At 49.0% G+C, this 27,649-nt stretch overlaps 10 protein-coding genes across 10 annotated transcripts; 5 read left to right on the top strand and 5 right to left on the bottom strand.

Annotated features, from left to right (window-relative positions):
* Positions 1 to 1,208: 1,208 nt before the first annotated feature.
* On the top strand, positions 1,209 to 2,386 carry LAJ45_06537 (uncharacterized protein; the record flags this gene model as incomplete). Its single annotated transcript, XM_046116100.1, has 2 exons — positions 1,209 to 1,314; positions 1,377 to 2,386. 2 exons carry the CDS (start codon positions 1,209 to 1,211, stop codon positions 2,384 to 2,386), a joined length of 1,116 nt encoding a protein of 371 aa, XP_045970761.1.
* Positions 2,387 to 3,666: 1,280 nt separating this feature from the next.
* LAJ45_06536 (uncharacterized protein) lies at positions 3,667 to 5,566 on the bottom strand (the record flags this gene model as incomplete). The annotated part of the gene is made up of 5 exons (XM_046116099.1): positions 3,667 to 3,979; positions 4,042 to 4,673; positions 4,727 to 5,024; positions 5,210 to 5,226; positions 5,291 to 5,566. The coding sequence occupies 5 exons, from the start codon at positions 5,564 to 5,566 to the stop codon at positions 3,667 to 3,669; spliced, it is 1,536 nt and encodes a 511-aa protein (XP_045970760.1).
* A 1,322-nt stretch (positions 5,567 to 6,888) lies between these two features.
* Positions 6,889 to 7,731, bottom strand: LAJ45_06535 (uncharacterized protein; the record flags this gene model as incomplete). The annotated part of the gene is made up of 2 exons (XM_046116098.1): positions 6,889 to 7,494; positions 7,549 to 7,731. 2 exons carry the CDS (start codon positions 7,729 to 7,731, stop codon positions 6,889 to 6,891), a joined length of 789 nt encoding a protein of 262 aa, XP_045970759.1.
* A 387-nt stretch (positions 7,732 to 8,118) lies between these two features.
* Positions 8,119 to 11,232, top strand: LAJ45_06534 (uncharacterized protein; the record flags this gene model as incomplete). Its single annotated transcript, XM_046116097.1, has 10 exons — positions 8,119 to 8,163; positions 8,238 to 8,316; positions 8,370 to 9,265; positions 9,367 to 9,722; positions 9,805 to 10,014; positions 10,111 to 10,247; positions 10,325 to 10,692; positions 10,799 to 10,915; positions 10,975 to 11,145; positions 11,224 to 11,232. 10 exons carry the CDS (start codon positions 8,119 to 8,121, stop codon positions 11,230 to 11,232), a joined length of 2,388 nt encoding a protein of 795 aa, XP_045970758.1.
* An 893-nt stretch (positions 11,233 to 12,125) lies between these two features.
* On the bottom strand, positions 12,126 to 13,558 carry LAJ45_06533 (uncharacterized protein; the record flags this gene model as incomplete). Its single annotated transcript, XM_046116096.1, has 4 exons — positions 12,126 to 12,240; positions 12,309 to 12,436; positions 12,512 to 13,312; positions 13,367 to 13,558. 4 exons carry the CDS (start codon positions 13,556 to 13,558, stop codon positions 12,126 to 12,128), a joined length of 1,236 nt encoding a protein of 411 aa, XP_045970757.1.
* Positions 13,559 to 14,787: 1,229 nt separating this feature from the next.
* Positions 14,788 to 15,381, top strand: LAJ45_06532 (uncharacterized protein; the record flags this gene model as incomplete). Its single annotated transcript, XM_046116095.1, has 3 exons — positions 14,788 to 14,795; positions 14,889 to 14,970; positions 15,070 to 15,381. 3 exons carry the CDS (start codon positions 14,788 to 14,790, stop codon positions 15,379 to 15,381), a joined length of 402 nt encoding a protein of 133 aa, XP_045970756.1.
* A 4,994-nt stretch (positions 15,382 to 20,375) lies between these two features.
* Positions 20,376 to 21,577, top strand: LAJ45_06530 (uncharacterized protein; the record flags this gene model as incomplete). Its single annotated transcript, XM_046116094.1, has 3 exons — positions 20,376 to 20,422; positions 20,484 to 21,146; positions 21,331 to 21,577. The coding sequence occupies 3 exons, from the start codon at positions 20,376 to 20,378 to the stop codon at positions 21,575 to 21,577; spliced, it is 957 nt and encodes a 318-aa protein (XP_045970755.1).
* A 571-nt stretch (positions 21,578 to 22,148) lies between these two features.
* Positions 22,149 to 22,689, bottom strand: LAJ45_06529 (uncharacterized protein; the record flags this gene model as incomplete). The annotated part of the gene is made up of 3 exons (XM_046116093.1): positions 22,149 to 22,230; positions 22,330 to 22,532; positions 22,651 to 22,689. 3 exons carry the CDS (start codon positions 22,687 to 22,689, stop codon positions 22,149 to 22,151), a joined length of 324 nt encoding a protein of 107 aa, XP_045970754.1.
* Positions 22,690 to 23,181: 492 nt separating this feature from the next.
* LAJ45_06528 (uncharacterized protein) lies at positions 23,182 to 25,008 on the bottom strand (the record flags this gene model as incomplete). Its single annotated transcript, XM_046116092.1, has 8 exons — positions 23,182 to 23,370; positions 23,429 to 23,842; positions 23,902 to 24,344; positions 24,400 to 24,460; positions 24,513 to 24,560; positions 24,619 to 24,703; positions 24,758 to 24,822; positions 24,889 to 25,008. 8 exons carry the CDS (start codon positions 25,006 to 25,008, stop codon positions 23,182 to 23,184), a joined length of 1,425 nt encoding a protein of 474 aa, XP_045970753.1.
* Positions 25,009 to 25,499: 491 nt separating this feature from the next.
* On the top strand, positions 25,500 to 25,984 carry LAJ45_06527 (uncharacterized protein; the record flags this gene model as incomplete). Its single annotated transcript, XM_046116091.1, has 4 exons — positions 25,500 to 25,502; positions 25,552 to 25,643; positions 25,814 to 25,865; positions 25,928 to 25,984. 4 exons carry the CDS (start codon positions 25,500 to 25,502, stop codon positions 25,982 to 25,984), a joined length of 204 nt encoding a protein of 67 aa, XP_045970752.1.
* Between the last annotated feature and the right edge of the window lie 1,665 nt (positions 25,985 to 27,649).

The following is a 27,649-nucleotide window of genomic DNA, read 5'->3' as shown; positions in this document are numbered from 1 at the left end:
ATCTACTTTCGATTAAGAAGTTCTGCAACGAAGAGCTAGTTGCATTCATACATATACCTATCCCAAAGTGTATACGCAGAACTATGAGCCAAAAGGGCTGTTTTACCTTGAATTACTAAATCAGGCATCCTCTCTCGGAGATTAAATGTCGAGATATAAGCATAGAATCAAATACCGCTATCTCCAGCCAGGTATTATCGCTCGAGTGATTGGCTGGACGGCATCAAAAGTTTATTATAGATCTCTGGTAGTTAGATCTCTCGAGTTATGTATGACGGTTCGTCTATAGATCTATAAAAGCCTGATCAATGGCACACTATTAGCTGGAGAATCTACAATTACAATCTAATCGCATTTATCTTCTATAAAAAGGGTCAGAACGAAAGCTCATCTCGGAAATGGCGGGTTGCGTAGGCCAGGAACCTAGCGAGAGGAGAAAAGTAAAAAACGCAAAATAGAGATAGTGAACCCTCACTAACATGCAAAGGAACATCCATTTCCCCATGTCCCAGAGTAGTTTGCTGGAGAGATGCGGCTGGTAGCTCCTGCTGAAACAACTAATAGATCTAGATATTGTAAATCTTTAAGCCTATTAATCAGCTGCGATTCCAAAAAACGAACACTAGATTTCAGCACAATCTACAAGAAAGGGTAGTCAGCTCTCAGCAGGGACAGCTAGATGAAGGGTAATCCCCTCATCCCTTACAAAGTCATAGATCCAATGTCACTGTTACCAGGCCCAACGCCGTCAGACCAGGCTTAATCACAACCAAATTTACTCACAACCAAATTTGTGTGCCAATGACTAATTTCCCAGTTTCACACGGTACCAGATTTCTCCCCTTGCAGTGGCAAATAACACCGGGCTACTAGTTACTATCATCCCCTCGTTCGTCAGAGCAAAAGGGGAGACAAATTAGGCCCACGACGGCGTGGTGATATTCAGAAAATCTAGCTACCTACAGACTGTGGAGACACCAGAATAAGTGTAGGAGGGGTCACAGAAGGTGACTTCACAGCAAAAGAGGTTCACGGAGTGGGTTAGCATGATTAACTTGCCAAGTGCATGCCAAGCTATTGGTATTAGCTACATAAGCCTACCGGTCCGCTACCTAGCCAATGTGGTTGCCTGACCTGCTGGCCTGTGCGCTTCAACCTCATGACATCGCTCTCATCCTGCAGCTTAAGGTCCCCACATATCTCAGAACATGAACTCCCATTATCAAGAAGAGACAAAAAGGTCACGAAAATCTCTTAATTTCAGTGAAAATGAGGAGGAAGCGCCGCGGAAGAGGTCCAAAAGCAGCGAACTGAGTACGTTTGAAACGCACTTTCATTCCTTCCATTATTCGAATAATCTAACTTCCAAAAAATAGATACAGAACAAATTGTTTCAATATACGATCTCGTTGAAGAGTTGCAAGACAAGGAGGAAAAATTCTACAATGGAATCCAGAGACAGCTTGAGGTGTTCCATATATTACAGCAAGCCCGATATGAGGAACTTAAGAAGGATATCTACAATATTAAGCGAAGGTTACCAGGGGAGAAGATTTTAAAGCCTAAGTATGAGACTAGCAGACGAGAGTCTTTTAGTGCCGAAAAAAGATCACTAAAATCCGATTTCTCATGCACTGGGTCTCCTGAACCACAACCTGAGACGGAACGCTCAAGGTCACCAGAAAAAGTCCGTTCACCAATAAGGAACAGGAATAAAACAGAGAGCCCATTCTCGTCCACTAGGGCGGCTTCACTACCACCGCCTTCCCCTTCTCCTCCTCCCACCTCTTCTCTTTCTCCTCCTCCTCGGCTTTCTTCTTCTCCTCAACCTCCGCCTTCTCCTTCTCTACAACCACCGTCTCCCCCGCCTCCTCCACAATCCGAACGTGCACGCCGGAAACTCCCCAAGAGAAACTATGAGCCAAAGCTCTCCATTCCGGGAGATGATGGATTTATACTTCTACCCCCCAAATACGACGGTTCTGATGGCGAATTCGTTCCCAGCTCATCTCGCCGAGATCCTGATGATGAGCTTTCTCCCTATAACTCATCAACGAATCATGCCAAGAAGGGAAAATCAAAACCTCGGAAAAGCAGTATCAAAGGCCAAAGAAAGGAGAGCCCCAAAGAACTAGAATTGATCAGCAAGAGTATTGGTACACCTGGTATTGCAAAGAGAGAGACTTATCAAAGCAACCTTCTTGGATATTGGACGAAAGGGGCGAAAGGTGGCGAACCACACAAAACCGCACCCTCGAAACGTTCAGCTACCATCTCCCGACCTCCGCCTTCGCCTTCGCCTCCACCTACATCGCCGCCCCCACCTCCGCCTCTACTAGCGAAGTGGAGAGTTGAAGCCCCCAGGCTGTCGGCTTCAACAAATTAGGGCTTAAACCTTTCCTTTTATGTTTTGTTTTTCTCCTTATCTGAGCACTCGCTCTCCACAAGTACCATTTCCCAGTCTAAACCTCATCGCTATGGGAGTCTGTTGTTGCAATGTTCGCTAGCTATTTCTTACCACGCTGTTTTTTTCCTTTTGCCTTTGATACACATCACACCACGTTTTTTTTTCTCTTGAATCCCTTTCTTTTCACTGGCACACATATTTCTTTTTTCTTTACTTTTCGGGACATAAAACGATCAAACAATGAGAGAACCACATTTAAGTATGTACAGTACGCGCTTTAGTATGCCACAAAGGAGATCTACGGGGACTATAAAATTTGATGATTTCATATAGTTGCACGATATCAGAATAAGAATGCCTAACTACATGTACTTACATAGTATTTCTGGGTATTTAATAATGATGGGAAATGCTTGAGCTACTTTAGTTTATGGACAGTTATAGTAACCGTCAGAGCAGCAGTGCTTCCTTAAAAAGAGTGGGGTGTTTATAGTTTCCGGAGTGTGTAGGGAATTCTAAGTGATCCTTACTGTTTCTGTTCGGATACAGGGTGATTTTTGATGATTCAAACTACCGAGTGATTGCTCATGATTCTTAGCGATCATATTCCCCCTCCAGCATTAGTACCCTGTAACCCTCATGTGTAGGAAATTGAATGCTCACTAGAAAATACAACCCTCCTCTGATGATAGTCTAGATTTCGTGGCCGCATCCGAGATAATCAGCAATACCAGAATATAAGGACAAGTTTCCTTTCCTTTATACATACACGTGCACAGATTCTGATTTTACTACAGAGAAACCTATCATAATTCCGCCCTCTCGAAATTCCATCCCTACCAAACTTCTAGTGGTTGGAGGGAACATACCTGCAGCTTGTTAGCAAATACATCTCTCTAAACTCCATCCCTGCGATAATTCCAGCAAAATTCGGTCACCGCGGGGGTGGGGTTGTGGTAGGTTTTGCTGTAGTTCTAATTCAAATGAAGCCGGACGGACCGGGGTTACAATCGGACTCAACTAGAATACCAAAAGTTTTGGGGAAGAACTATCTGAAATGGTTGGAATAGCCAAGACAATCAACCCTCTCCGTTTAGTCGTATCTCCCTACCTATGATAGTGTGAACGTATGATGACAAGCCATACTACAATCAGAAATCACTGAATATCACTCGTACATTCGTATTATAGCAACAAAAGAAAATCTATGTAATATGATAATCCCATCCCCAGTATAAAGTCCAGCTTTCCCTTCAAATCTACTGCGCCGTAACCTCCCTTCTCCACGTCTCCTCTTGTCTTGTCCCCTGCGGTAGCCACCCGTTGGCGCCCGCTGCGCCCACATTCATCCCACTGATCTCGCCGTCTTTATCTGTAGCATTAGAAACTGCATACCCATTTGTGCCGCTCCGAGGCCGTCCCATGGGTATATTGTCTTTACTGCTGCTATTTGCGGAATGGGCATGTGTGGAGGGCAGCAGTGTATCGAGTCCCCTTGTTTGTTCAAGTTTGATGTGGCGCTCTTTCCGCGAGACATCCCCGGCTCGATCATAAAGATATAGGCCCAAAAAGCTGCATATTCGAAATTAACACCGGGATCCTAATCTACTAGGAGGTAAGGAGGAAAAACATACGTCAATCCAATTCCGACTGCTTGCACTGGGGTAGTCTTGTTCCCAAACCAGACGATTGCCATTACGATAACAAATATTCTCTTCACCAGACTTGCTACTGAGTACGTGACGGGAGATACCAGACTCAATAACACGAATGCAATGATATTCTGACCAAAATGTACTGTTCCGTTGAATATGAACTCGCCAATCAACCCCAACCCACTCAGCGGCTCCTCGCCATGCTTCCCTATCTGCACAACCAGTGGTACCCGCCCCTCACGTGCGTATGTGCTTAGTAGCTCGAAGCCCTCTGAGTAGAACCAGATGGGGGACGTCAACAAGAATGCCATTCCTGAAGAGTAGCAGAGAAGGTTGAGTTTGTCCAGCTTACGACGCGAGAGTGGGATTGATGGATCGGCGGCAGCGGACGACGACTCATTGAACAGCTTTTTAGAAAAGATGTTCTGTGAAACAAAAATCAATGCGCCGATGAAAGCGCAGAGAATTCCCCATAGGTTGCCATGGAATTCGACTGAGCAGGCGAGCATAACGCCGATAGTGAGGGGTAGGAGGGATAGGTAAGTCGCGGTGGAGTAGTGAACAGAGAAGAGGAAGCGGTAGGCGATGACCGTGAAGAGGGGGGACATGCCCTGTGTTTGGAGTTAGCCACCGGAAACATACCTTCTAATGAGGAAAGTAGTACCTTAATCGTATGAACTAGGCTGACAGGAATTTTCTCTGTAGCTATACTACTGGCAATATGGCCTCCAACTTGGAATAAAGCCAGCGGCGCAGTGGTTCCGATAATTGCCCTGGTCGGGAATCTTAAACCTCCGGATAGGCCGGGGATTGTCCGCAATGGTGTAAACTTTGCTAGGAGCGACAAGGTGATGCACCATGATGATACAAAGCCGAATTGTACAATTGTGAGTGTTACTGGCTGGGGGAACGAGTTAAGGATTGTTTTTGAGGAAGTGTTTGAAAGTGCTGATGAGAGGTACCTGCAGATCTCCGGAGATTTCCTGTTAGCTTGAGTGTGCCAATAAATGAATTCGCTTCACCATCAAATATAAGAAATGAGATCCTAGCTATCCCCAATAAAAAGGAACTCAACGATGCCACAGTCGGAAATCTAAACATGTGGCCCCGCGAACCAAACAAAACCAAAAAACCAGGGGGAATGTACCATATCAGACACAAAGTCTACACCATAGTCAGAACCAACAACAACCCAAGCGAATCAGTCATTTCCCCCAGTTGTACTCACAATAAGGTACGGACTCAGCGGGGCCTTCAAAGCATCTACGACCTCTCCTGCCGTGACACTTCCGGATCTGTTGCGGCCATATCGCATCCTACCGAGGACGTCGGAAATCTTTCGGGAGTGGGTGTATTGTTGGTGGTAGACTCGGGGGTGCCACTTGTCTTGTTGCTGCTTCCGCGTAGGCGATGTGACGCGGGTTGGGAGGATTGTTGAAGTCGAAGAGGAGGAGGGAAACTGGAATGTTGAAGATGATTTCGGAGAGCGTGTACGGGATAACATGACAGCTGTGGAGTGGTCTGGCTAATATATGGAGGGGACGCGTTGGCCCTGTCGCAAAGTGCAAAGACCCTGTGGTATAAATATGGAACTGTACCTGGACTCGGAGGTTACTCGAGTAGGTATTTGCGCAGATCTAGCTGATGATGATGATGATGATGATACAGATGAACGAGCGACAGTGGAGCGATTATCTATTGGTACCCAGACGAATAGAATCAAATGTCTTATATGAGCTGTAAGTGCACAAGAAGAATAAAACGATGGATGGATGAGGATCACTCAATTATTGTATCTACATGTAGGTAGGCTTCTTTTTGTGGGTGTTGCATTTGGGCTGTGTCTATTCTAGAAGCTGACATTTTCCGCAGGGGGCGGCTGACGCGGGAATGGGAACAAAGCCCGCTGCCGTACCTGCGTAAAACCCCCTTCGAGTCTTCGAGCTTCACACCCCACCTAAACGGATTGTGATTGGTTGATTCAGTGCTGTGGCTGGTTGCTACCAGCAGCGATTTAAATACCCATATATACTGCAGCTGCGTATAATTGAGCCCACTTTACAACACATTACACCTAATCATTTAGGCCTGAAATCGATCATTGTGGTTTGATTGAAAATCACAGGTATTTCAAAGTATGTACATGTATTCTTCTTTCAGTAAGCGGGTCTCTTACTAATCTCGGCACGAATGCTACTAACTAATCCAGGGTCGAAGATACATGTAGACTACATGTAGCTCATTTACAGTTCCTGGTCTAAAACATACAATAAGAGTAAAAATTAAGAAGGAGATATATACATGAGATAGTACCAGCACCTCTTAGATTTAATATCATCTTGACACCCCTTGTAAAATTTTTGATATTTATTGACTGTTCTTCAAATGTCAGACCCAGCAGTCCAGAATGGCTGCAGGTCCCGAGTGGCCAAAGTCTCTTGGCCTTGGCTACATGTACATTAATGTACATTAACAGTACCTTACAGAAAATTGGGATATTGCAGATCATTGTTCTATGATTGAAAAGTACGCAGCCAATGGCATTTATCTAAAGCCAAGTATGCATAGTCAGCCTTGGGACCCTGACCTCACGCGGGTTTTTGTAGAGTCGCGATGCCATCTCTCTAGTTTCCATGATATTCTTCATGAAAATCTTAGGTTTTGCCTTGCTTTGGTCATTTCCAATAGTGATGACCATATTGTCACATTTTACCACCTGCGAGTTGTATTAACCGGTACTTACAGTACAGCAACACCGACTACTATGTAAACCCATGAGTAAAAAAGAAAGAAAGAAAGCTATAATACAAACAAAACTTTTATCTACTACAATTTTCTTAACGCCTCCCTCACTAGTGCCCTCTGCTCATCTCCTGTCAAGTATTCGCTTTTTTGTATGCATGATCCTACACACAATGTGACCTTTGTATCCTCACTGTCAACCCACACCCTTCCATTTCTGCCCACCGCAATCTCAAAGGCCAGTACTCTTCCTAACTCCTCAAGCACTTCCATACCGTTTGAAATTTCCCCACCTTCGGCCTCAGTTCCTTCTGCTTTGCGTGCTCTCAACTGTAGTTGCCTGATCTTCTTCCCGTCTCCGAGGAGTCTCCTAGCCATCCCCAGAGAAACATTGAAGACCATGCCACCTTTCAGCTCGCCAAATCCTTCAGCTTTCTGTGATTCTGCGTCGTAGCATTCCAGCTCTGGGTCCATGTGCTTGTTGGCTAAAGAAACTCGTGCATACACAGTACATCCTGGATGGAGGATTGGGCGGGTCTTTTTGGTAGCCTGCGGGAATGCGAGATGTGGGAGAAGGGCCTGGATGCTAGCGGGGGCAGGCGAGGTGGAAGAAGGAATCGCAAGTATGTAGGAGTCAGATGTGGATCTGAGGACAGTAGCTATAACTGCGTCGTTGAGTGAAGGGATATACTGATGTGGAACATTAGTTAAGTGGGAAATAACACTAAAACAAATAAAACAAACCCTCTTCCCATTTCCTTCCATCCAAACGGCGCATTTCCTATCATCGACATGAAGCTCTCCAACCCTGTGCGCGACGACCTTGTCAGGTGGGGTATAAGTCAATCCCGGCCCGACTTTTAAAGCTGTATTTGTCTTCTGTGGGGTCGGAAGCTCCGGGACGACATCGCCGGGGAAAAGTAACATTGTGGTCATTTCTGTGTATGGTTGACAAGATTGATGTTGTTGGAATGTGGAGATTGAACCGTTCCAAAGTGATGCGCATCGACGGCTCGTATCGAAATTTCGACCTTCGCCTAACAGGGGAGGTCTTAGATCATGTGATTAACCCCGGGGGGGGGGAATCAATATGAAACCTCCAATTCGACACTTTGACAACGACCCAACGATTAACCGTGCAGCCAGATCTCCAACGAGTGCTGCGAGAAACAACGCCCCCCTCGGCCGGTTGAGCAAACTCTCCTCCCAAACTTCTTACGATATTCCATAACCTGTGGGACAAAGATACCCAACCCCCGCAGTCATAACTCCGGTCCTTTCGATAACACCACGGATTTCGATACAAGAAATTAAATGAGTTCTAAACAGCAGACCGTAGCAGCGGCTCTGACCGACTGGGTATGTGCTTTGTACTCACGCGTCATACGAGTAGGTGTGGCGATAAGGGATACAGAGCTGATTTTGAAGCATAGATCAACGCGTGCCCCATCGAGCCCAAGATATCAGATTTAAAAGAACTGAGCGATGGAGTAGTTATAGCTAAGGTCTTATGTATGTTTGTTTGCTTCTAGTATCTTTCCTGGCCGATACTGATGATGGAACAGTGGATATCGACCCCTACTACTTCAAAACGGCGGCCGCAAGCTCCGAGGGCGGGGGAGGAGCTCCACCCGGAGCTCATTGGGTTCTCCGATTTCAAAAGCTCAAGAAGCTACACAAAGAGCTAACCAGGTACTATACTGAGGCTCTTGGCCACAGACTCCCGAGTGCAGCCCCCAACTTGACCATGATCGCGAAGGACAGCAATGTGGAGGAGAGTATAAAGCTTGTCAAGATAATTGTTGCTGCTGCTGTTCAAAGTGATAGGAGGGAGGACTATATCAAATACATCCAAGACCTTTCGCCGATTTCCCAAACAGAGCTAATGGGAGTAATCAATCAAATGATGGAAATCGACGCTGCAGAAAAGATAAGGGTAGAGGGACCAGGGCCGGAACAAAGCAAGACTGAGGAGACGGATATGGACCAGTTTCGGATGGAGGAGGAAATGGCAAGATTGGTTGCGGAGAAGGAGGCTGTCGAGGCCAAGAATCGAGCTTTGGAGAAACGATTAGGAAGTCTACAAAGCGATTTTGATGAGAACCAGAGTCATCTGTTGGTGCTGCAGGATCAGCTTTCCAGCGGGGCGGTGGATCAGGGGTATGCGAATAGAACGGACCCGATGATGAGGAGCCAATTGGATCAGCTTCAGAGTGATGTACAGAAACTTGAAGATGTGATTGCAGAAAAAGAAAACACGATCCATGGACATGAGAGTGTTATTTCTTCCCTCAACAGGCGCGTGGATGATCTACTACCAAAGGCGGAAGCGGGGATGAAATATAAGGATGATCTGGATGAGGCCAATCATACGATTGATAAGCTCAAGAAAGGCCAGAATGTAGCTGAAAAGTACCGCAGAAAGCTCGAGGGAATGGGAGAACTTGAACGACAGGTTAAGGTAAATACCACCCATATATTTTCTACGATTTCTCTAAACTTTATCATTTCTCCAATATTTTGCTCCGTTCCTCACATGGCCTTTTTCTGGCATGAATTTAGACTTTAGAGCAGCAGCATGCTTCGATACTTCAAGATCTCCATGCCAGCCAGGAGCATTCAAAGCAGGTCCCCAGTCTCAAGAGGATTGTTGAACAATATAAGAAGCAAATTGATAAAATGGAGACGGAATATGCCGAGTTATTACGACACAGGAATGCTTTGGATGTAGAGCGTAACGTACTCAAGGAAAAGGTTCAAGGTGCCGAAAGCCAGAAGAGCAGAGACATGGAGAGGATACAGTATCTCGAGGAGAGGGTCAGGGAGATGGAAACTGGCGTTATCCCACAAGGCTCGGAACATGCCAATGGTGATTTAAATTCGGAATTAACCTTCTCGACAAAGACAAAATCGGACCTGTAAGTGCCCCTACTGATTTTGATTTGCAACAAAATGGCTGCTATGTTGCCACGAGGGCTTTATTCTAATGCGGACCACCAGCAAAATGCAAATTGCACGACTGGAAGCAGAGCTCAAAAACCTGAAGGAAGGTGGTGGAGTCAATGCAGATAATATGATGTTACAACAACTACTCGACGACGCCACTCTAGCTAAGAATAAACTGGAGCAAGATTTCCTAGTAGCCCATACTGACAAATTGGTTCTTGAGGCGCAACTGACTGCTATTCGTGGAGGTACTTCAGTCGAGGGGTACGTCCGTTCTAAATTCAATGCCCGGTTTATGCTTGTATTTGCATTAGAGAGAATTCTTGCTCAAAGATAGTTTTTGGTGTTTGGTTCATTCAGGTCCGATGTCATGTTGAGGCTGCGACAAAGCCTGGTTGATGCTGAAAAACAACTCTCCGAGTATAAATTGAGGTGTTCGGAAGTGGAAGCCGAGCTTTCGGCCACAAAGAGAGAACTCGTTACTGCACAGTCTGATTGTTCGTCCAATCCCAATCCCGACAAGCCACACTTCTGAGACCCCATAAACTAATGCATGTGATCACGGGAAAAATAGTAAGCCTTGTCGATAAAGATAAACTTGAAATCCTTGCAGAGCTCAAAACATTGGTTGGAGCTGAAGTCATTGAGCTCCGTCAAGAGCATGAAGAAATGAGAATCAAAGTACGGGAGCTTGAAATTGACGTTGAGCAGAAGAAATCTCTCCTCAACACTGTCCTCCTCGAAAAGGACGAAATTTCAAAGAAGGTCTCGGAACAAAAGGACCTCATGCTTGAAAAGGAGAAGTCCAATAGCGAACTTAAGGCTACCATCGCTGCATTTACGGGATCTACGGAGGGTAGAGACGGGGCATTGGAGAAGAGAGTGATGCAGTTGCAGAACAAACTGGAGGATCGCAGGGAGAAGATGACAAAGACCCGAGAGGTATGCGCGCGGAAGTACTATTACATCGTTCGAGAGAATCAGAAAAACGATTGGAAAAAGGATTTTTGGTTTCGACGGGTAGTTGCTGATGCGGGTACCGGAACAGCACATCAAAAAGCAGAACGGAATCATCAAGGATCTGAAAGAACAGCTCGAGCAGGCAGTCACAAGCACCACGGACGCGAACGTCAAAGCAAAAGAGGAGCAGCTGGCCGAGTTTAAGGTCGGTTCTTCATCATTCCTGCCTGACGATATTATCTGACAACGGTTTTGTGCGTCCAGAGGAAGAAGAATGAGGAGTTAGCCTTCCTCGAAAGAGAAAACACTCTAATGGCAACAGCTTGGTATGACCAAGCTAGTCGCTTGCAGATGAACAGCTTTGTCCTTCAGAGGATGGGCGACTCGCCATCTAGCTGGCTGAACAAGCAGAGGAATGCGATACACAGCAGCAAAGTACGTCGACGCAGTCCACCCTCTATACTTACCTTTCTTCCAATCTTTTTGTTTCACTTTACTGATGGTAAGCATTAGAAGAAATAAACACCCCTAACCCCACTCACTCAAGTTTGTAATGTGCAAGGACCCTCTCTTTCCACATCTACATGTATTCCCCCATCCCCTTTTGTAAACACTTTTTGGTGAGTTATGAAAACAAAGTAATAGGATAGGTTACGGATATTGCCCCTGTATTCCCTACCTGGTATGTCTTTGTGGAACCCCTAATGAATACCCCCTCTCGCCGTCTCTTTACCTACTGTACCCTTTTGTCTTTTGTCTTCTTTTTATTTCACCTTTTTAGTTACGTATTTCTGAATCTGCGTGTGGAGGGATAAAGAAACCTGGGGCTGGAACTGGGAGTTGAGGTTAAATTCGATTTCGTACCTTTTTCTACTTTTCTTCTCTCTTTCCTTGTTACTTGTTCGATCAATAGAGGAATGAAAAATCTTTCTCCTTTTTCTCCTCCTTATTGTTAGTTTGTAGAAGGAATGAATGGCTCTTTTTTTTCTTTCTTTTCCTTTCGATGTAGAAGAGGCCGGCCTCTGCATTTATTAACAATTGTACCCTTCTTTCTCCCCTGTACCATATTATATTGGATTGATAAGGTGCGGGAATTCAACAGAGAGTATAATAATCTTAGGCCACTCGTTTCCATCTTCTGCGGATATTTATCGCTCTGGATTATAATTCTTTTTTTTCTTCTTTATTTTTGTATTTGTTTTCTCTCTGATCTCTCATTATAGCAAAGACGTATCGTATGGCTCCCCTAACCCTAGGTTTTTCCCCGAAATCCTGGTCCATAGTGTTTCTAGAAATACATACCGCCGTTGGTCTAATAGGTATTCATCATGATTCCTCTAAATTTCCATAACAGTATATTTTTTGTGTGTGTTCAGTGGGTTTTTCTTTCTTCTCCTTGTACCTGAATGGTAAGCTTAAACCCACTCCACGGGCTTCTTGAGTATATTCAGGAGACGATCCTCCTTGGAGCCTGGTGCTGGTGCGTGCATGTATTGCCACCTAGCAGTCAGTGGAAGTGACATGAGGATTCTAGTTCATGCCAGTGTAAGTACGGGTAGGTATACCGTCTCTAGCAAAAAAATGAGTCATAAACCTACGATTCCACACGTGCGCCAGGGGTATTGAGCCCAAAGGCGGTGCCTCTGTCATGGACCAGGTTGAACTCGACATATCGCCCACGGCGAATCTGCTGCCATTCCTTCTCCTCGGGCGTGAACGGCATGTTCTATGCACAGCCTGTCAGCCCCCAGTACTTACCAGTGGAATAAGATGCGCATGTGTGGGGGGTGGGGAGACAGACCTTTCGCTTCTCGATGATTGGCAGGTAGCTGGGGAGGAATGCGTCCAGGCAATCCCGGACAAATGAAAACAAGTTCTCTGGATCCTTGTCGTCCAGATCGTCAAAGAAGATGCCGCCAATGCCTCTAGACTCGCCGCGGTGCTTCACGTAGAAGTAGTCATCGCACCACTTCTTGAATGCAGGGTAGTAGCGCTTGTCGTGGCCGTCGCAGGCCTCCTTGATGGTCTTGTGGAAATGGATGGCGTCCTCATCAAACAGATAACTCGGCGTCAGATCGGTGCCGCCACCGAACCACCACGACTGCGTGCTCCCGTCGTCGTTCATGGTCTCAAAATACCTGTAGTTGAGGTGCACCGTGGGCGCCATCGGATTCGACGGGTGCAGCACCATGCTCAGCCCTGCGGCAAAGAAGTCCAGGCTCTCAACTGTGGGATCGAGGTTCTTGTGGTCGGCCCTCATCTTCAGCACCGCCGACCGCGGTAGCTTCCCGTACACGACCGAGATGTTGACGCCGGCCTTCTCGAAGACGTTTCCGCCCTGCAGGACGCACGAGATGCCGCCGCCGCCGGAGGACTTGCGCTCCCAGGTGTCGGTGGTGAACTTTTTGCCGTCGACCTCCTCGAGCGCGGCGACGATCTCCTTCTGCTTCTCTTTGATGAAGGCTTCCATCTTCAGGCGCATGGGGGACGACTCGGTGACGCCGGACTCGCGCTTCTGTAGCGCATCCCGCTGGTCGATGGGGATGGTAGAGGAGGATGTGCTGCTGGTGTGGGGTGCTTCGCAGAGGTATGGGTTGGTTTTCTGGGGGGGAGGGGGTTAGTGGTGGGCCATTGGGTGCGGGTCAGGGTGCCATACTTTGTAGTAGAGGACGGCGCCGGCGCCCAATGCGACTGCAATACCAATTATGGCGGCAGTGGTTGCGGTTTGAGACCTCGATGCATTGGTGGAATAACTTCTTGAAGCTTGGAAAGCTCTGGGGCATGATCGAGCAGCATGGCGGGGTACCACTGGGCGAAGAATTGACCGGGAGATGAGACGGAAAGACATTATGGACCGGGGAAAGAGGAGGAGGAGGAGGTAATTGAGATTGAGAATTCACAATTCGGGGGAGTGTATTTTTCTTTTTAAATAGGGGGAAGTTTTCTGGAGATGTTGGACCATAAGTAAGTATGGAACACGAGATGTCACCCGATTCTGAGACGACGTTCCTGGCGGTTTGGTTGGCTGGTTGGGTTACATGGCTTCTTCAAGTGTTGTCGAATTCCGGCACTTGACGCAGAGCCTCAGGTCGGGGGTGGAGGATGTGCGGATATGTGCTGTGGCTTGAGACGTTGCTCTGCAGCAGCTTCTTCTATCAGACTGTGGCGGTGGAGAGAGAGGCATTATGTCACAGACTTGGGTTCTTCTAGCTTTGTATCACGAGACATGGGAGTTCCAGGCTTTAACCCCTCTTTCGTTAGCGTTCTAGGGAGAGGTGATGAATCCGTGATAAGTCGAGTCCGTTTGGGGTGCTCTAGTTAACCACGGTACGGTCGCCCCTCCTCGATCCTCCATATCAGTCACCCTTCACCAGCTAGAACAGGAGGGGGGGAGGGAGGAAGCTTCTCCTGTTGTTGCGTTTCCACTGATCGTTTCTCTTGTAATCAGGCCTTCCCTCCGGCTCGTCATAGGCAATAATAGCAACAACAACCCCCCCCCCCCCCTTCTTCTCCCCTCTCTTGTTAAAACATAGAAGTTGTCAGCAGTAGATAGAGTAGATAGATATGAAATAGATACATTTGATCAATAAGGAAAAAAGAGAAAGAAAGACTCATCGAGAAACACATCAGCTGACCAGCTTCTCGAGAGCCATGCCATAGGATACATGCCCTATACCTTGTAGCTTGCTTGCTCTGTGACCTTCGTGGTTTTGACCTTGTGGTGTTCCTGCTGCGTCTAGCCAAGTGAGCAGCGTGAGTCTGTGTGGTAGGTACACACTCGCACGCATCCTTAACCCTTCCTTGCGCTTCCCTCCCCGCCCTCCGCCTTCTTTTGTATTTGTACTGTGCCCATTACTCACCCAGGTCTCGCCTCATTATCCACACACCAACCTTCCTTCATCTACCCTTCCTCTCCTCCCTCTTCTTCCTTTCTTTCTCCTTCATCCACAACCACATTCTTATCTCCTGAACAAGTCCTCACCACCACCCCTCCCGGCAATCAACGCATCTGTATTGTCAGCTCTATAGCATCTCAAACTTACCTTCAACTACCAACAACCCACCAAATCAATCAATATGCGTAGGTATGTAACCGACAACCACCCTCCTTCATGCTCGCCACAGAGCTCTTTAACCATGCAGCAAGCTAACCTCCAACTCTTGTCTGCCCTCCACAGCAAGTTTAAGGACGAACACACCTTTGAGAAGCGTAAGGCCGAGGCTGAACGCATCCGACAGAAGTATGCCGACCGTATTCCGGTATGTACAAAAAAATCGCCCCTCCTTCTCCCTTGTGTTTGTTCCGTATATTTGAGAATGTAGAAAGCCAACAATAGCTCGTGTTCCCCCCCCCTATAGGTCATTTGCGAGAAGGTCGAGAAGTCAGATATCGCCACGATTGACAAGAAGAAGTACCTGGTTCCTGCCGACTTGACGGTTGGCCAGTTTGTGTACGTCATCCGTAAGCGTATCAAGCTGTCGCCTGAGAAGGCCATCTTCATCTTTGTGGATGAGGTGCTTCCACCGACGGCTGCTCTGATGAGCTCAATCTACGAGGAGCACAAGGACGAGGACGGCTTCCTCTACATCACGTATGAATCACCCCCCAACAACAACAACCCAATCCAACCCAACCCCTCCTCGGCTATTCGCGGAAGACGGATAAAGTGAAGCTAACATTGAGCCATTCATAGGTACTCTGGTGAGAACACATTCGGAGAAGCTTTGTAAACTCAGACACGGATTGGGACCAAACGGGATAATATGCGATGGGGGCGTTGTTTTAGTTTAAACGGGGGACAGGGGGAAACGAACTGGTGGAGAGGGGTTCACGTTCTGGAGAAGGGCGTTCATCAACTTGGATAAACTTGGAGCGTGGCCCCGGAAGCCGCCCCCGAAGCTAGGCAGCAGCGAATAACACATACAGCTTGGGGGAGAGGGGGAAGAGGGGTGGGTGAGCGCAACCACCTTTCCGTTTCTGGAACCTGTTTCCTTTTCCTTTTCCACTTGGTTTATGTTTCTGCTTTTTTTTTCTCGCGGTGTTGAACTAGTTATTATTTTCCTGTTCTTGGTTTTTGTGCATTTTCCTTTCTCTATTCTTTTTCGTGTTTTTATTTTTGACTGGTGAAGAGCCCTCACTCGAAGGATTCACAGAAGAGGCAATGTTTTTCTCTCATTCTCTTTTTGATCTTTGCTTGGCGGGGAGGATATCGGAACCGGGCAAGAGGAGAAGCATGGGAGGGTTTGGAAAGGGGATTTTTTAAACTCGAATAACGTGCTTATCAAGGTACTATTGCTGCCTGTGGGCCACTGAGAAATAACAGATGCTTTTTTTTCCAACTGCTGCATTCTGGGTGTTTTGTAATTGGGGAATACATAGTAATGGATTGGCTTCTTCTCACTTCTGAATTATATACATACATTGCCGTTGTTGTAGAGAGTGCATAGATGGATAGCTCCGGCGTTGAGCAAAGATTCGTATTGCGAGGAGCTGTTGTATCCTGCATGAACTGTAGTAGCTCCGCGGGGTCATAGCTCATAGCTCTCTCTCATAGCTCGCTGATAGCTCCAGCTGCTGCGTGACTGTTCCGTGTGGCAGGCAACACTCATGCACTCTTGTACGGTATAGTAAACACACATGATAGTATCTCTGGTATGCTATGCCAAAACAAAATACATGTCTTCTACTACATACATGTATGTAGGGTCTGTCTGTCTGCCCGTGAGATCCTTCCCTTATCGCAATGACGAAACGGACCCTATCCGATCCAAGACGCTACATACGCTGCGCAGCACGCACGCAGGAAGCGTTTGTGCAACTTATGCAGGGGTGCATGTCAGGCCCGTACCTATGCAGAGTATGTAGATAGAGGTACTCTACCGGGTCCATGATCCATTCCAGTATATCCTGGGGGTTATCTACTCTAAGCAGAAGAGTAGACTACATGGTATTATCTATTCCTCTTCTTGTGACTAAATGTAGGTACCGCCTGCCCTGGATATAGCAGGGGTGGCAGAGTCTATGATCTATGATCTATCCTGGTATGGTATGGTGGGTATGTCAGTCAGAGTTCGAGTGCGAGTCACAGCTGATGTTAATTCAGAACAGAGGTGGGAGGTGCGAGGTGCGAGGTGCGAGGTGGGAGGTGCCAGAAAGCGCATCAGGTGATGTCGTTTTCGAAAACAAAGGATTTGCTCCCTCCAACCCCCCCCCCCCCCCAAAAACCACGGTCGCTGGGTGGATGGGTGGATGGGTGGATGAACAACAAGCCACTCGACTCGCCCCGCCGCCTAATTCAGCCGGCGCGGTGCTGGAAACGGACCCCCTAGTACCTACCTGGGTGATTGATAAAGGAGGGAGCGAGTGATGGGTTAGTAAGAGGGTTGTGAAGAGAGAGAGAGATGCAGAGACAACTCATGAAGTGGTGGCTGGTGGTGTCTGTGCAGAGAGAGGGAGAGAGGGAGAGAGAGAGAGCGTTAGAGCAGAGACTCGGAAGAGACCCTGGGGATGTCTATTCTCTACTGTATCTGCTCTACACACCGCCCACAGAAGGGAAATCCCCCCCGCGTGCCCCCCGCGTGCCCCCGAGGCTGTGGACAGCAAAGTAGAAGACAAAGCCTTTGTCTGGAGTAGGCATTCCCTGGGCTACACCCATGCTCCTGTTTACTCAGCACGCTGTTTAGTTGTGCGGCTCTGCTGATCTACGCCTTGGCAGCGATATTTCCAGAACGGCAGAACAGGGCTCTGATCCAATTGCACAACCACCACCACCACCACCACACATCATCACAACCACAACCACCACATAGACAGACACACACCCCACACCCACCACAATGTCCTCCCGCTACGTCCGCACGCAACTCCCCCGCCGCCCCGCCGCCCCCGACCACAAACGCTCCCGCTCCCGCTCGCGCTCCCGCTCCCACTCGCCCCCACCGGGCGCAAATCCGCGCGGCGCTCCTCCCCGCCGGCCGCCACCGTCGACCGGCGCAAGCAGGAGCGCTACGCGCGCGACCAGACACGCCTCAACGCACTGCAGGAGAACGAGACGATGCGCGAGTGGGTCAACCAGGAAGACACGTTCGTGCTCAAGCAGGCCAAGAAGAAGGCCGAGATCCGCGTCAAGGAGGGCCGCGCGAAGCCGATCGACTGGCTGGCGGTCAATCTGCGCGTCATTGACAAGGAGCGCACCACGGACCCGCTTGACGACGAGATTGCGGATGAGGATCTGGATGTGGTGGATCCGGAGGCGGTGCTGGATGGGCTTGCTGCCAAGGAGCTGGAGGAGTTGGAGGCCGATATCGATGTGTATGTGGGGCTTGAGACGGCGCGGAGTAATAGGGAGTACTGGGCGACGATGAAGGTGATCTGCCGTGACCGGCGGGAGAAGAGTAGTGCTGTTGCGGCGCCCGATGGGGGGCGCGCGGTCAGCAGCGTGGCGGGCGATGTGGATAAGCTGTTTGGCAGCAAGAGGCTCGAGGAGCTGGAGGCGCTCGAGCGGCAGATTGTGGGGAAGCTGAACAGCGACGAGATCTTGGATGTGGATTATTGGAATGAGCTGCTGCGGAGCGTGAGGGTGTGGAAGGCCAAGGCGAGCCTGAAGAAGATGTACCGCGAGGTCATCAACAACCGCCTCGACATCCTCATCAAGCAGCAGAAGGACGAGGCCCGCACCGTGCGTGCAAAGCTGGAGGCGATCCTTGGCGGCACAAAGGACGTCACCGACGAGAGCACGCTCGAGTCCCTGCCCGTGCAGGCGTCGTATCCCGCGGCCCGCATCGTGCCCTACAACCGCGCCATGGACCCGGAGCCCATGCTGCGCTTGCGCCATGACGAAAAGGCACTCGAGTCCTGCTCCGAGAAGGAGTTCCTCGATAGCCTCACGGAGGAGCGTAGGAAGGTCCTCAAGATGGGCTACGTCCCCCTCAAGGCCCGCGCGCAGTACAAACAGCCCTTCAAGAAGCGCCTCTTCTGGCACAAGCGCTCCGGCGCCGCTGCTGCAGCTGCCGCGGTCGTCGCTCGCCCAGCTGCAAGCTCCGCTTCGTCCAGCGCGCCACCGACATCCCGCTTCGCGGCGGTCTTTGACAATGACGACTTCTCGCAGGCGACAAAGGCGCTGTACGAGCGCGAGGTTGCGCGCGGCGTCGGCGACAACGAGGAGATCTTTACGGGCGAGGAGGAGGTCACGACCTCTGGGCCCAAGCCCGCCTGGGCGTCCAAATACCGGCCGAGGAAGCCGCGCTACTTCAACCGCGTGCAGATGGGGTACGAGTGGAACAAGTACAACCAGACGCACTACGACCACGACAACCCGCCGCCGAGGGTCGTGCAGGGGTATAAATTCAACATCTTCTACCCGGACCTGATTGACAAGTCCAAGGCGCCCACGTACCGGATTGAGAGGGAGGGGGGTAGGAAGAGGGGGCAGAGCTTTGCGCCGGCGGGGGAGGAGGATACGTGTGTTATCAGGTTCATTGCGGGCCCGCCGTATGAGGATTTGGCGTTCCGGATTGTGGATAAGGAGTGGGATTACTCGGCAAAGAGGGAGAGGGGGTTTAGGAGTAGTTTTGATAAGGGCATTTTGCAGTTGCATTTTCAGTTGAAGAAGATTTATTATAGAAAGTAATGTCTTTTTTTTTCCCTCTGTTTTTTGTTCTGTTTTTTTGTGGTTTGGTTTGGTTTGGTGATTTGGTTTTTGTGGCAATGATTGCTTTTGCTGGTTTTTACTTTCTTTTCGTGATATCTTTTATTGGCATTTGTATTTTAGAGCACACAGCAGCAGCAGCAGCAGTAGTAGTAGTAGCTAGTTAAATTGTGAATGTGGAAAGAAAAATAAAGAGCTCAAGTCAAATGAGCCGAGTTTTCATTAACAGTAATATATCCCCAACTCGCAAGAAACCAAGGTGAGCTCCTCATTCCCTTCATTCCTTTAACTGGACCACCCAAAATAATAGCCCCCACGTCTTCACCCACCAACCCCGTCAGTAAACAAGCACCCACCCCAACATACGCAATCACAGCATCTCACTCACCTCACAAAGCTGTTCCACGTCTCGGCCGGTGTCCTGCCAGCCTCCTGCTCCTCCCGCCTGACACGCGCGGCCGCGGCACCGACGCCGACAAAGAGGGCGAAGAGCGGGTCGCCGATTCTAGTGGTTGTCAGTATTTCCTAGGGCTGAGGTCTGGGGGCGGAGGGGGGTGGGGGGGGGGCTACTTGGAGATGAGGTATTTGGCCATTGTGTATCAGCTATCAGATATATCGGGGGGATATATATTGGACTGCAGATCGGATCGGTGTGCGGTGCGGGATGCGGGATGCGGGCCCAGATGTTCGCGGGCGTGGGTAACTAACTGTGCGGGATGTTCCGTGTGGGTAGCGCAGGGGTTTCAGGGGGAGCCACGACTCACGGAATCACTCGACATCTCAGCACTCAGCACTCAACACTCAGCACTCAACACTCAACACTCAACACTCAACACTCACTCACCCGCTCACGACACTCGGTTTTGAATTTTGAAGACTCAATTCGTGTGCTGGAATTGGGTTGGGCTGGTTTTGGGGCTTTGGGGACTTTATCTACTATCACTACTGCTACTCTCTATACTTTTACACCTGTTTACAAGGGGTTCGAGTCTATAGTGATACTCACCTTTAATTGCAATGTCGGACGATACACATTTCTTCGCCCTCCTGACGGGCTCCAACAGGTCTGCCCCCTCTCTCGATATTCCTATGTACCAATTACACCCCATACTAACTCTCTCCCAGCGGCCTCGGCCTCTCAATCGCCCACCGCATCCTCGACGAATTCCTGAGCACCCACCCACCCACCCACCACCTCACCCTAATCCTCACCACCCGCTCCGCCTCCAAAGGCGCCGCCACCCTCACCACGCTCACCAAGCACCTCGTGCACAACCTGCCGCCCACCGCCACCTCCCGCATCACCCTCACGCACTACCAAGTCGACCTGACCAACCTCCTCTCCATCACCGCGCTCGCCGCCGCCCTCTCGCGCAGCTACACAAAGCTCGACTACGTCTTCCTCAACGCGGGAATGGGCGCCTTCACCGGCATCGACTGGCTCAACGCCGTCACAAGCATCCTCACAAAGTGGGTCCACGCGGTAACATACCCGGCCTTCAAGCTGCAGGCCACGGGCTGGACCACGAAGCAGCCCCTGCCCCTCGAGGGCGAGCTGGGCAGCGTCTTCTGCGCAAATGTGTTTGGCCACTACTACCTCACCGCGGAGCTCATGCCGCTGCTCGGCCGCGGGCGCGGCCGCATCATCTGGACCAGCTCGCTCGAGGCCTACCCGTGGACGTTCAGCACCGCCGACATACAGGCGCTCAAGGCCACGCACTCGTACGAGAGCACGCGCCGGCTCACCGATGTTCTGGCGCTGACGTCGGGGCTGCCGGCGACGGCGCCGTATGCGGATAAGTTTTTTTGGCGCGGGGAAAGGGGAGAAGGGGTGGACGAGGCCAAAGACGTATCTGACGCACCCGGGGGTGTGCGCGACGGCGATTGTGCCGCTGAATGTGGTGCTGTGGTGGTGCATGGTTGCGGCGTTCTATGTTGCGCGGTGGCTGGGGTCGCCGTGGCACACGATTAGTAGCTATTCGGGTGCGCGGGCGGCGGTGTGGCTGGCGCTGGCGGGGGAGGAGGAGCTGGCGGAGAAGAAGGCGGAGAAGGTCAAGTGGGGGAGCAGTGTTGTGACGGGTGGGGTGGAGAGTGTCAAGGCGACGGAGGTGGAGGGGGAGGGCGGCGTGGAGTGGGAGGAGTTGGGGAGGGAGTGTTGGAGGTTGATGGAGGAGTTGAGGGAGGAGTGGAAGGGGAAGTTGAAGCAGGTGGGGAGGTAGGTGGGGTTTGTAGCATAGTGGGGTGTAGCGTGCATATATTAGATATCATAGCGTGGGTGTTGTTGGTGTGGAGGTGTGTGGTGTAATGTCTAATGGGCAGAATATAATAATAGTATTAGTTGATGCATCAATGATTGAAAACACATGTATTCTGCCAGTCTTTGGAGTGCGAGTGAGAATTATCCACACCAACCCCAAATGCCGGCTCTCGACCCTACATGGTATAAAACCCAATCAATAAATTCCATTGACCTGACATGCCAATATCTAACAACTAACCGGGCCCCATAACCCAATGCCAATCCCACAACCCCCGCCTACACATAACTACACCCACCACCACCCACAAACCTCCTACCAAACCACCATTGACCTGTCCACCTATAACCACCCTCTACATTTCACTAACCCCCACCCACAGGGCCCAATTCCAACCACGGCGCCTTCGCGCATAGAAAGAAGAATCGATAATTGTAATTTATACTTATATTTCTATCTACACCCCCCACAACCCAGAAAGAAAAACCCCCCTCTATACCCCACCACCAGCACCAGCACCAAAGCCAGCACCTCACCTCTTCTTCCCCTTCTTCGCCCCCGCCTCCTCCTTCGTCCTGATCTTCTTCGGCGCCCCCTTCCCTCTCGCCTTCTTCCTACACGCCCGCCACCTGTCAGCCCACTATCTCCCCCCCCCCCCCCCACAACCCCACAACCACAAAAAACCAAACAAGGAAAAAAAAGAGAAAACATACGCCTCCAAATCCTGCAGCCTCTGCGCCTCCTCATGGTCGTAAAACTCCATCATGGGGAAGTGTCTCTTGAGGTCTTTGAACGTCGCGATCCTGCGCGGGTAGTACTCGAGCAGCGTCGGGCCCTTGAGCCGCTGGCGCAGCACCTTGTTCCCCGTGCGGGCGTTGGTGGGGTTGAATGTTGTGGAGAAGATGCGGCATGACACCTGCGGCGTTGTTTTTTTGTGTTAGTGGGGTGGTAGTAGTGGATAGTGGGGGTGGGATTGATATAATATTATGAGGAAGAAGCAGGGAGATAGGGGAGAGGAGGAGGAGGGGGGTCACCTTGGCCAGCTCGAGGAGACGCTCTCGTGTGGGTGGCATTTATTTGCTGTGTCAGTCGTGTTTCGCCGTTTGGTGGGGGGGCAATTCCGGCGGTCTTGAGGTTTGAATGTTGAACGTTGCTTTCGGGAGAGTGCCAAGGAAAAGGACTGTACCTACAGGGCTTGGTCCGTGCACTTGTGCTCCTCCGAGGACCTTGGGCTTTTAAATGACCGCATTCCGGCTCCCGGGCGATCGGATCACATTTATCATCTTTGAAAATGGCTTCTTTTTTTTTTTTTTTTTTTTTTTGATTGAAGAATCCAATTGAGAAGAGATAATTACTTAAACAAAAAAAAAAAAATGATCATTTCCCCCATATCAACACTACAACTATATTCTATTTTCCGAAAAGTACGCACAACACCCGCAGCAACGAGAAATTTTATACCCTAGGAATACAGAACTGAAACATGAATGTTTTTGAGGGACCGGAGAAACCTTAGGTTCGAGATTCTTGTCCACAATTGCCAACTTTTATCTTCCAAAAGCCGTTTAAAGCTTAGCACCAACCAATTCAGCGTACTTCTCAGTGCTGAAAGACTTGGGCCTCTCAATAGGAGCACCGACGGCACGGTCAATGATGAGCTGAGGAAGGACACCCAAAGCACGGGAGACACCAAAGAGGACGGTGTAGTAGTTGGCCTCAGTAAGACCGTAGTACTGGAGGAGGACACCAGAGTGCTATACAGAATTGCAATCAGTAAAAGAACGCTTTATCGTTTTGTAGGGGAGAACATACAGCATCAACGTTGGGGTAGGGGTTCTTGGTCTTTCCGTGCTCGGTCAAGACACCAGGGGCAATGTTGTAGACCTGGCTTACGAGCTTGAACATGGGGTCATCAGGAAGCTTCTTGAGAGCAAACTCGCGCTGGGACATGTAACGGGGGTCAGTCTTCCTCAGGACGGCGTGACCATAACCAGGGACAACACGGCCAGAGTTCAAGGTGGACCAGAGGTAGTCCTTGATGGACTGGTCGCTGAGGTCGTTGCCAACAGCCTTCTTCATCTCAGTGAGCCAGTTCAAGACTTCCTGGTTGGCCAATCCGTGGAGAGGACCAGCAAGACCGTTCAAACCAGCGGCGAGAGAGAGCATGGGGGAACTGAGAGCAGATCCGACCAAGTGAGTGGTGTGGGCAGAAACGTTACCACCCTCCTATATAATTATTAATGTTTGTATCTTCTTTTTGTCAATCATTTTTAGAAATTACGTACGTGGTCAGAGTGGATAACGAGGTACAACCTCATCAAGTCAACAAAATCCTTGTTCTCTCCGAAACCGAGCTGGTTGGCCAAGTTGAAACCGTAGTCCTTGTCCTGCTGGATAGGAGCGACCTTTCCATCTTTGAAGACGTTGCGGTAGATCTTCGCCGCAATGGTGGGGAGCTTAGCAATGAGGTTCATTGAGTCCTCAAAGGTGTAGCTCCAGTACTCCTTCTTGTTGATACCCTTGGCGTAGGCCTTAGCGAACTCTGACTCGCCCTCAAGAGCAGTGACGGCAATTGAGAACTGGGCCATGGGGTGGAGAGTGTTGGGGCAGCGGTCAATGAGCTCCTCAACGAACTTGGGGATGGTTGAACGGGCAGCCCATTCAGCAGAAAGTTCGCGGACCTGCTGTTCAGTGGGAACCTCTCCGGTCAAGAGAAGCCAGAAGAGACCTAGGATTTTGCTTAGCCACAGAATTCATTTACTTATCAAATAGCGAAGACCGACCTTCAGGAAGAGGCTCCTCTCCGCCAGGTGCTCTGGGAAGGACTTGCTGGCACTCAGGAATCTGCGACAAATTAGACTCAGCCCGACTTAAATTTAGGTAATTGAACACTCACGGTCTTTCCTCTGAATCTGATACCCTCCTCAGAATCGAGAACAGATCCCTGCAGCACGTGTCAAACAAAGCTCCTACACATAAAAATTTCATCGAGAAACACAAACCTCCCACACAAGGGACTTGATTCCACGAGCACCACCGTAGACCTGGTCAAGAGTAACCTCTCCAACGACCTTTGATCCATGCTCCCTAATTAAAACGTTAATTGATGGAATTCATTGAACCATATTTGCAAAATCTTACTTCCTGAGCTTCTTAATCTTCTCAACCTCCCCGGGGATCTTCGCAGCGAAGGTCTCCTTGAGAGTCTTATCGGAAGGAATAGAATCAGCACAAATTCAATTCTAATCTGCTAATCTGGGAATAATTCATACCTTAGGCTTGACCGCAGAGTAGTAGCGGTAACCAGCCCTCTTAACGGAGAAAGAGGTCGACGAGGCCAGCGAAGACCTAAGGGCAATAGAGCCCAATCTCATGGGGGAAGCAGCAAACATGGTGTATATGATAGATAGAAGGAGATGTCACTTGAGGAGAGTGTGCTCTGAAGTGTGGTGGAGGAGAAGGAGGGAAGAGAGGGAAGGTAGTAGCCGGAGATCAGGAAAAAATGTTGAGAGATTTTCTCCCCGTTCCGAAACTCCTTCCCGCCGAACGAACTAACGACGTCAACCACCCGCACCCGGTGATAATCCCACCATTCAGTAACCGACAAATATCGGACATTACAATAAAATTTTAGGCAGAAGGTTTGAATTGCATATATAATTTCACTAAATTTACTCCGATTTTTTGGATTTCCTTACTCTGGTTCCTGATTTGTGGGCGTAACCCGGTTGAGGTCATAAAACAACGAGTTTTAGGGTCTAGGGTAGCGGGGTATTTGAACATGCCAACGGGCCAGATCTCGACGTTGTGCCCGAAAAAGAAAAGAAACCTGTCCAGGATAGGTACCTACCGGTAGGTACTCCGAACTTTGCTTGGCTTGAAGATGGTATCTCCTCGTCCCCTTACACAGAGAGTACAGGCTTACTGATTACTAGGCACTTAATGCGCACTATGAAGTTTCAGAGAGGCATGTCTCGAAACTTCAGAGATCGAAATCACTGGTGGATAAAGATCGGAACGGCTGGCGGTTGTTGAAGAAAGCGGAAAGTACACGATGGACGAGTTACACAGCGCAAACCCGGATTCCTGGTCTCATACTTTGGCTTTTCCAGAAAAACAAATATGGCGTCCCCTCGATTTAAGACCAAATAAGGATAAGTCCAGTACGAGTGAGAAGTCGTGAACATGACTTTGCAGAATCGATTTCAAACAATATCTCAACCTGCAGTGGCCTTCGCCGGTTAGACTTGTAAGTCGTGTATGATGGGTTCTTAAAGAATTGGGGGCAATTAACATGTTCAAACTTCAAAGGCTGTCCACGATTCACATATACGGACAAGAAAGTTTTCATCTGGCATATCCCCCTAATTATATACCCCCGGACCCTGGGTAAAGTTCCTTAGGTCCTTGGGTTTGAAGCCAAATACACTATCACAGCATTCGTACTAGTCTTTTTGAAGCATTAGTACCCTCGTCTTGTATCGGTGTCTACAACTACAGCACTGTACTTACTTAAACACCTTGGAATAATTTTTCTGATCATGACTCTCTCTACCAGAATATAACGGTTTAAATATAAGGCCCGGTGCTTTTATTCACAATAATAGAGCTCTCAGCATTACTATAATATATGGACCTAAGGGTACAAAGAATGTGCCAAATATCTCAATAATGCGCCTTAATGGCATACATGTAGTTACTATCATTACCGAGGATCGACGTGGAATTAAAGTGCGGCTATGACTCGTGGCTGCATGCATGTCATCGTAAGGCTTCTACCGAAGCTTATCTACTTTAGATCATAGGATGAACCCTTGAGCTTGGAGAAAGGTTTCTCCGAAAGGGCGTACATATCAGAATGTGTGGGCCCTCCTCAAAAGGCGGATTTAAATCCCGGTGGTTTTACTTCGAGCATCCTATGAATCGCGGCAGTTATCAATAAAATACGGAAGTGCTGGACTGAAGCTATTATTTACATAAATACTCTGGATCTTTTGGGCAAGCAGCATCTGTTCCGGGTATGAACTATGATTGACAACAATTCCCCATACGTAGGCCGGGACCTGAAACCCCTCAGACCTTTATTCAAGTGGATGAGCCCCAAGGATATACAGAAATAAAACTTTATAAACCCCAGTAAGATTCCTCGATTAATTCAAAACAAGGCTCCGATTCTATTGGGATTGAGTATATGTATACGTGGCCAAGGGTTCGTTTTGAGGGGTCACACCACCTGATCAACAATCGCGACGTAAAAGAAAAGATTAAAAACAATGAGCTTTCGGTTACTTCTAAAGAGACACGGGGCCATTTGGCACTCTTTATTATGAACAAGAGATTTCATTTCGGCTTCTTCGGATGGCCGGCGGCCAAGAAATATACACCGGACGAATGGAGCTACAAACACCCGATGCATATGTTGCATGTCTTAACTCCCATCTACGACAAGACATATCTCAAAGTGTATATATGCAGGGTCCTCATGGATTTTGAAAGCAGAAATTTTCCCTTCCAGGCGGTAGACTAACCTGCTTCCTCGGTCCTCCTCTGAAAGAAGGTTTACCGAGGCTATTAACGATGGAAATTGCGATTTTTTTATACCCAAATCACAGAATGGATGAAGGAAGATGCGGGGAATATGGACCAGTCGATATACTAAGGTTACCAGGCGCTGGGCAGCAATCAGACTTCTGTGATGATCAGGAACGGGTATATATCGACAGCCCCATGTTTATTTACTGCATGTCATACCCTTTTCCAAAGCACTGCCTAGAAAATTCAAACATTGCTCATCGATTCCTCTTGAGACTTCTGGTTGAAGTGAAGATATTACGAATATTGTTTTTACTATCGAGAACCGCCTTCAAACCAAGGATTAGAACAAATAGTCGTATCTTTGGGTAGTTCTTCCACAGATTATAATTTGGGACGGAGTATCTTTGGGCGATTTCCGTTGGTGTCGTTATTTCTGAGGAATTATCAATGCTACTGCTAAGACAGAGTAGCTTTTATCAACGATCAATATACCTCTAG

Source organism: Morchella importuna, assembly GCF_003444635.1.
Source record: "Morchella importuna strain M04M26 chromosome Unknown Morimp01GS019, whole genome shotgun sequence".
Taxonomy (NCBI): domain Eukaryota; kingdom Fungi; phylum Ascomycota; class Pezizomycetes; order Pezizales; family Morchellaceae; genus Morchella; species Morchella importuna.
Note: the sequence above shows the minus strand (reverse complement) of the source record. Positions and strands in the feature narration are given on the sequence as shown.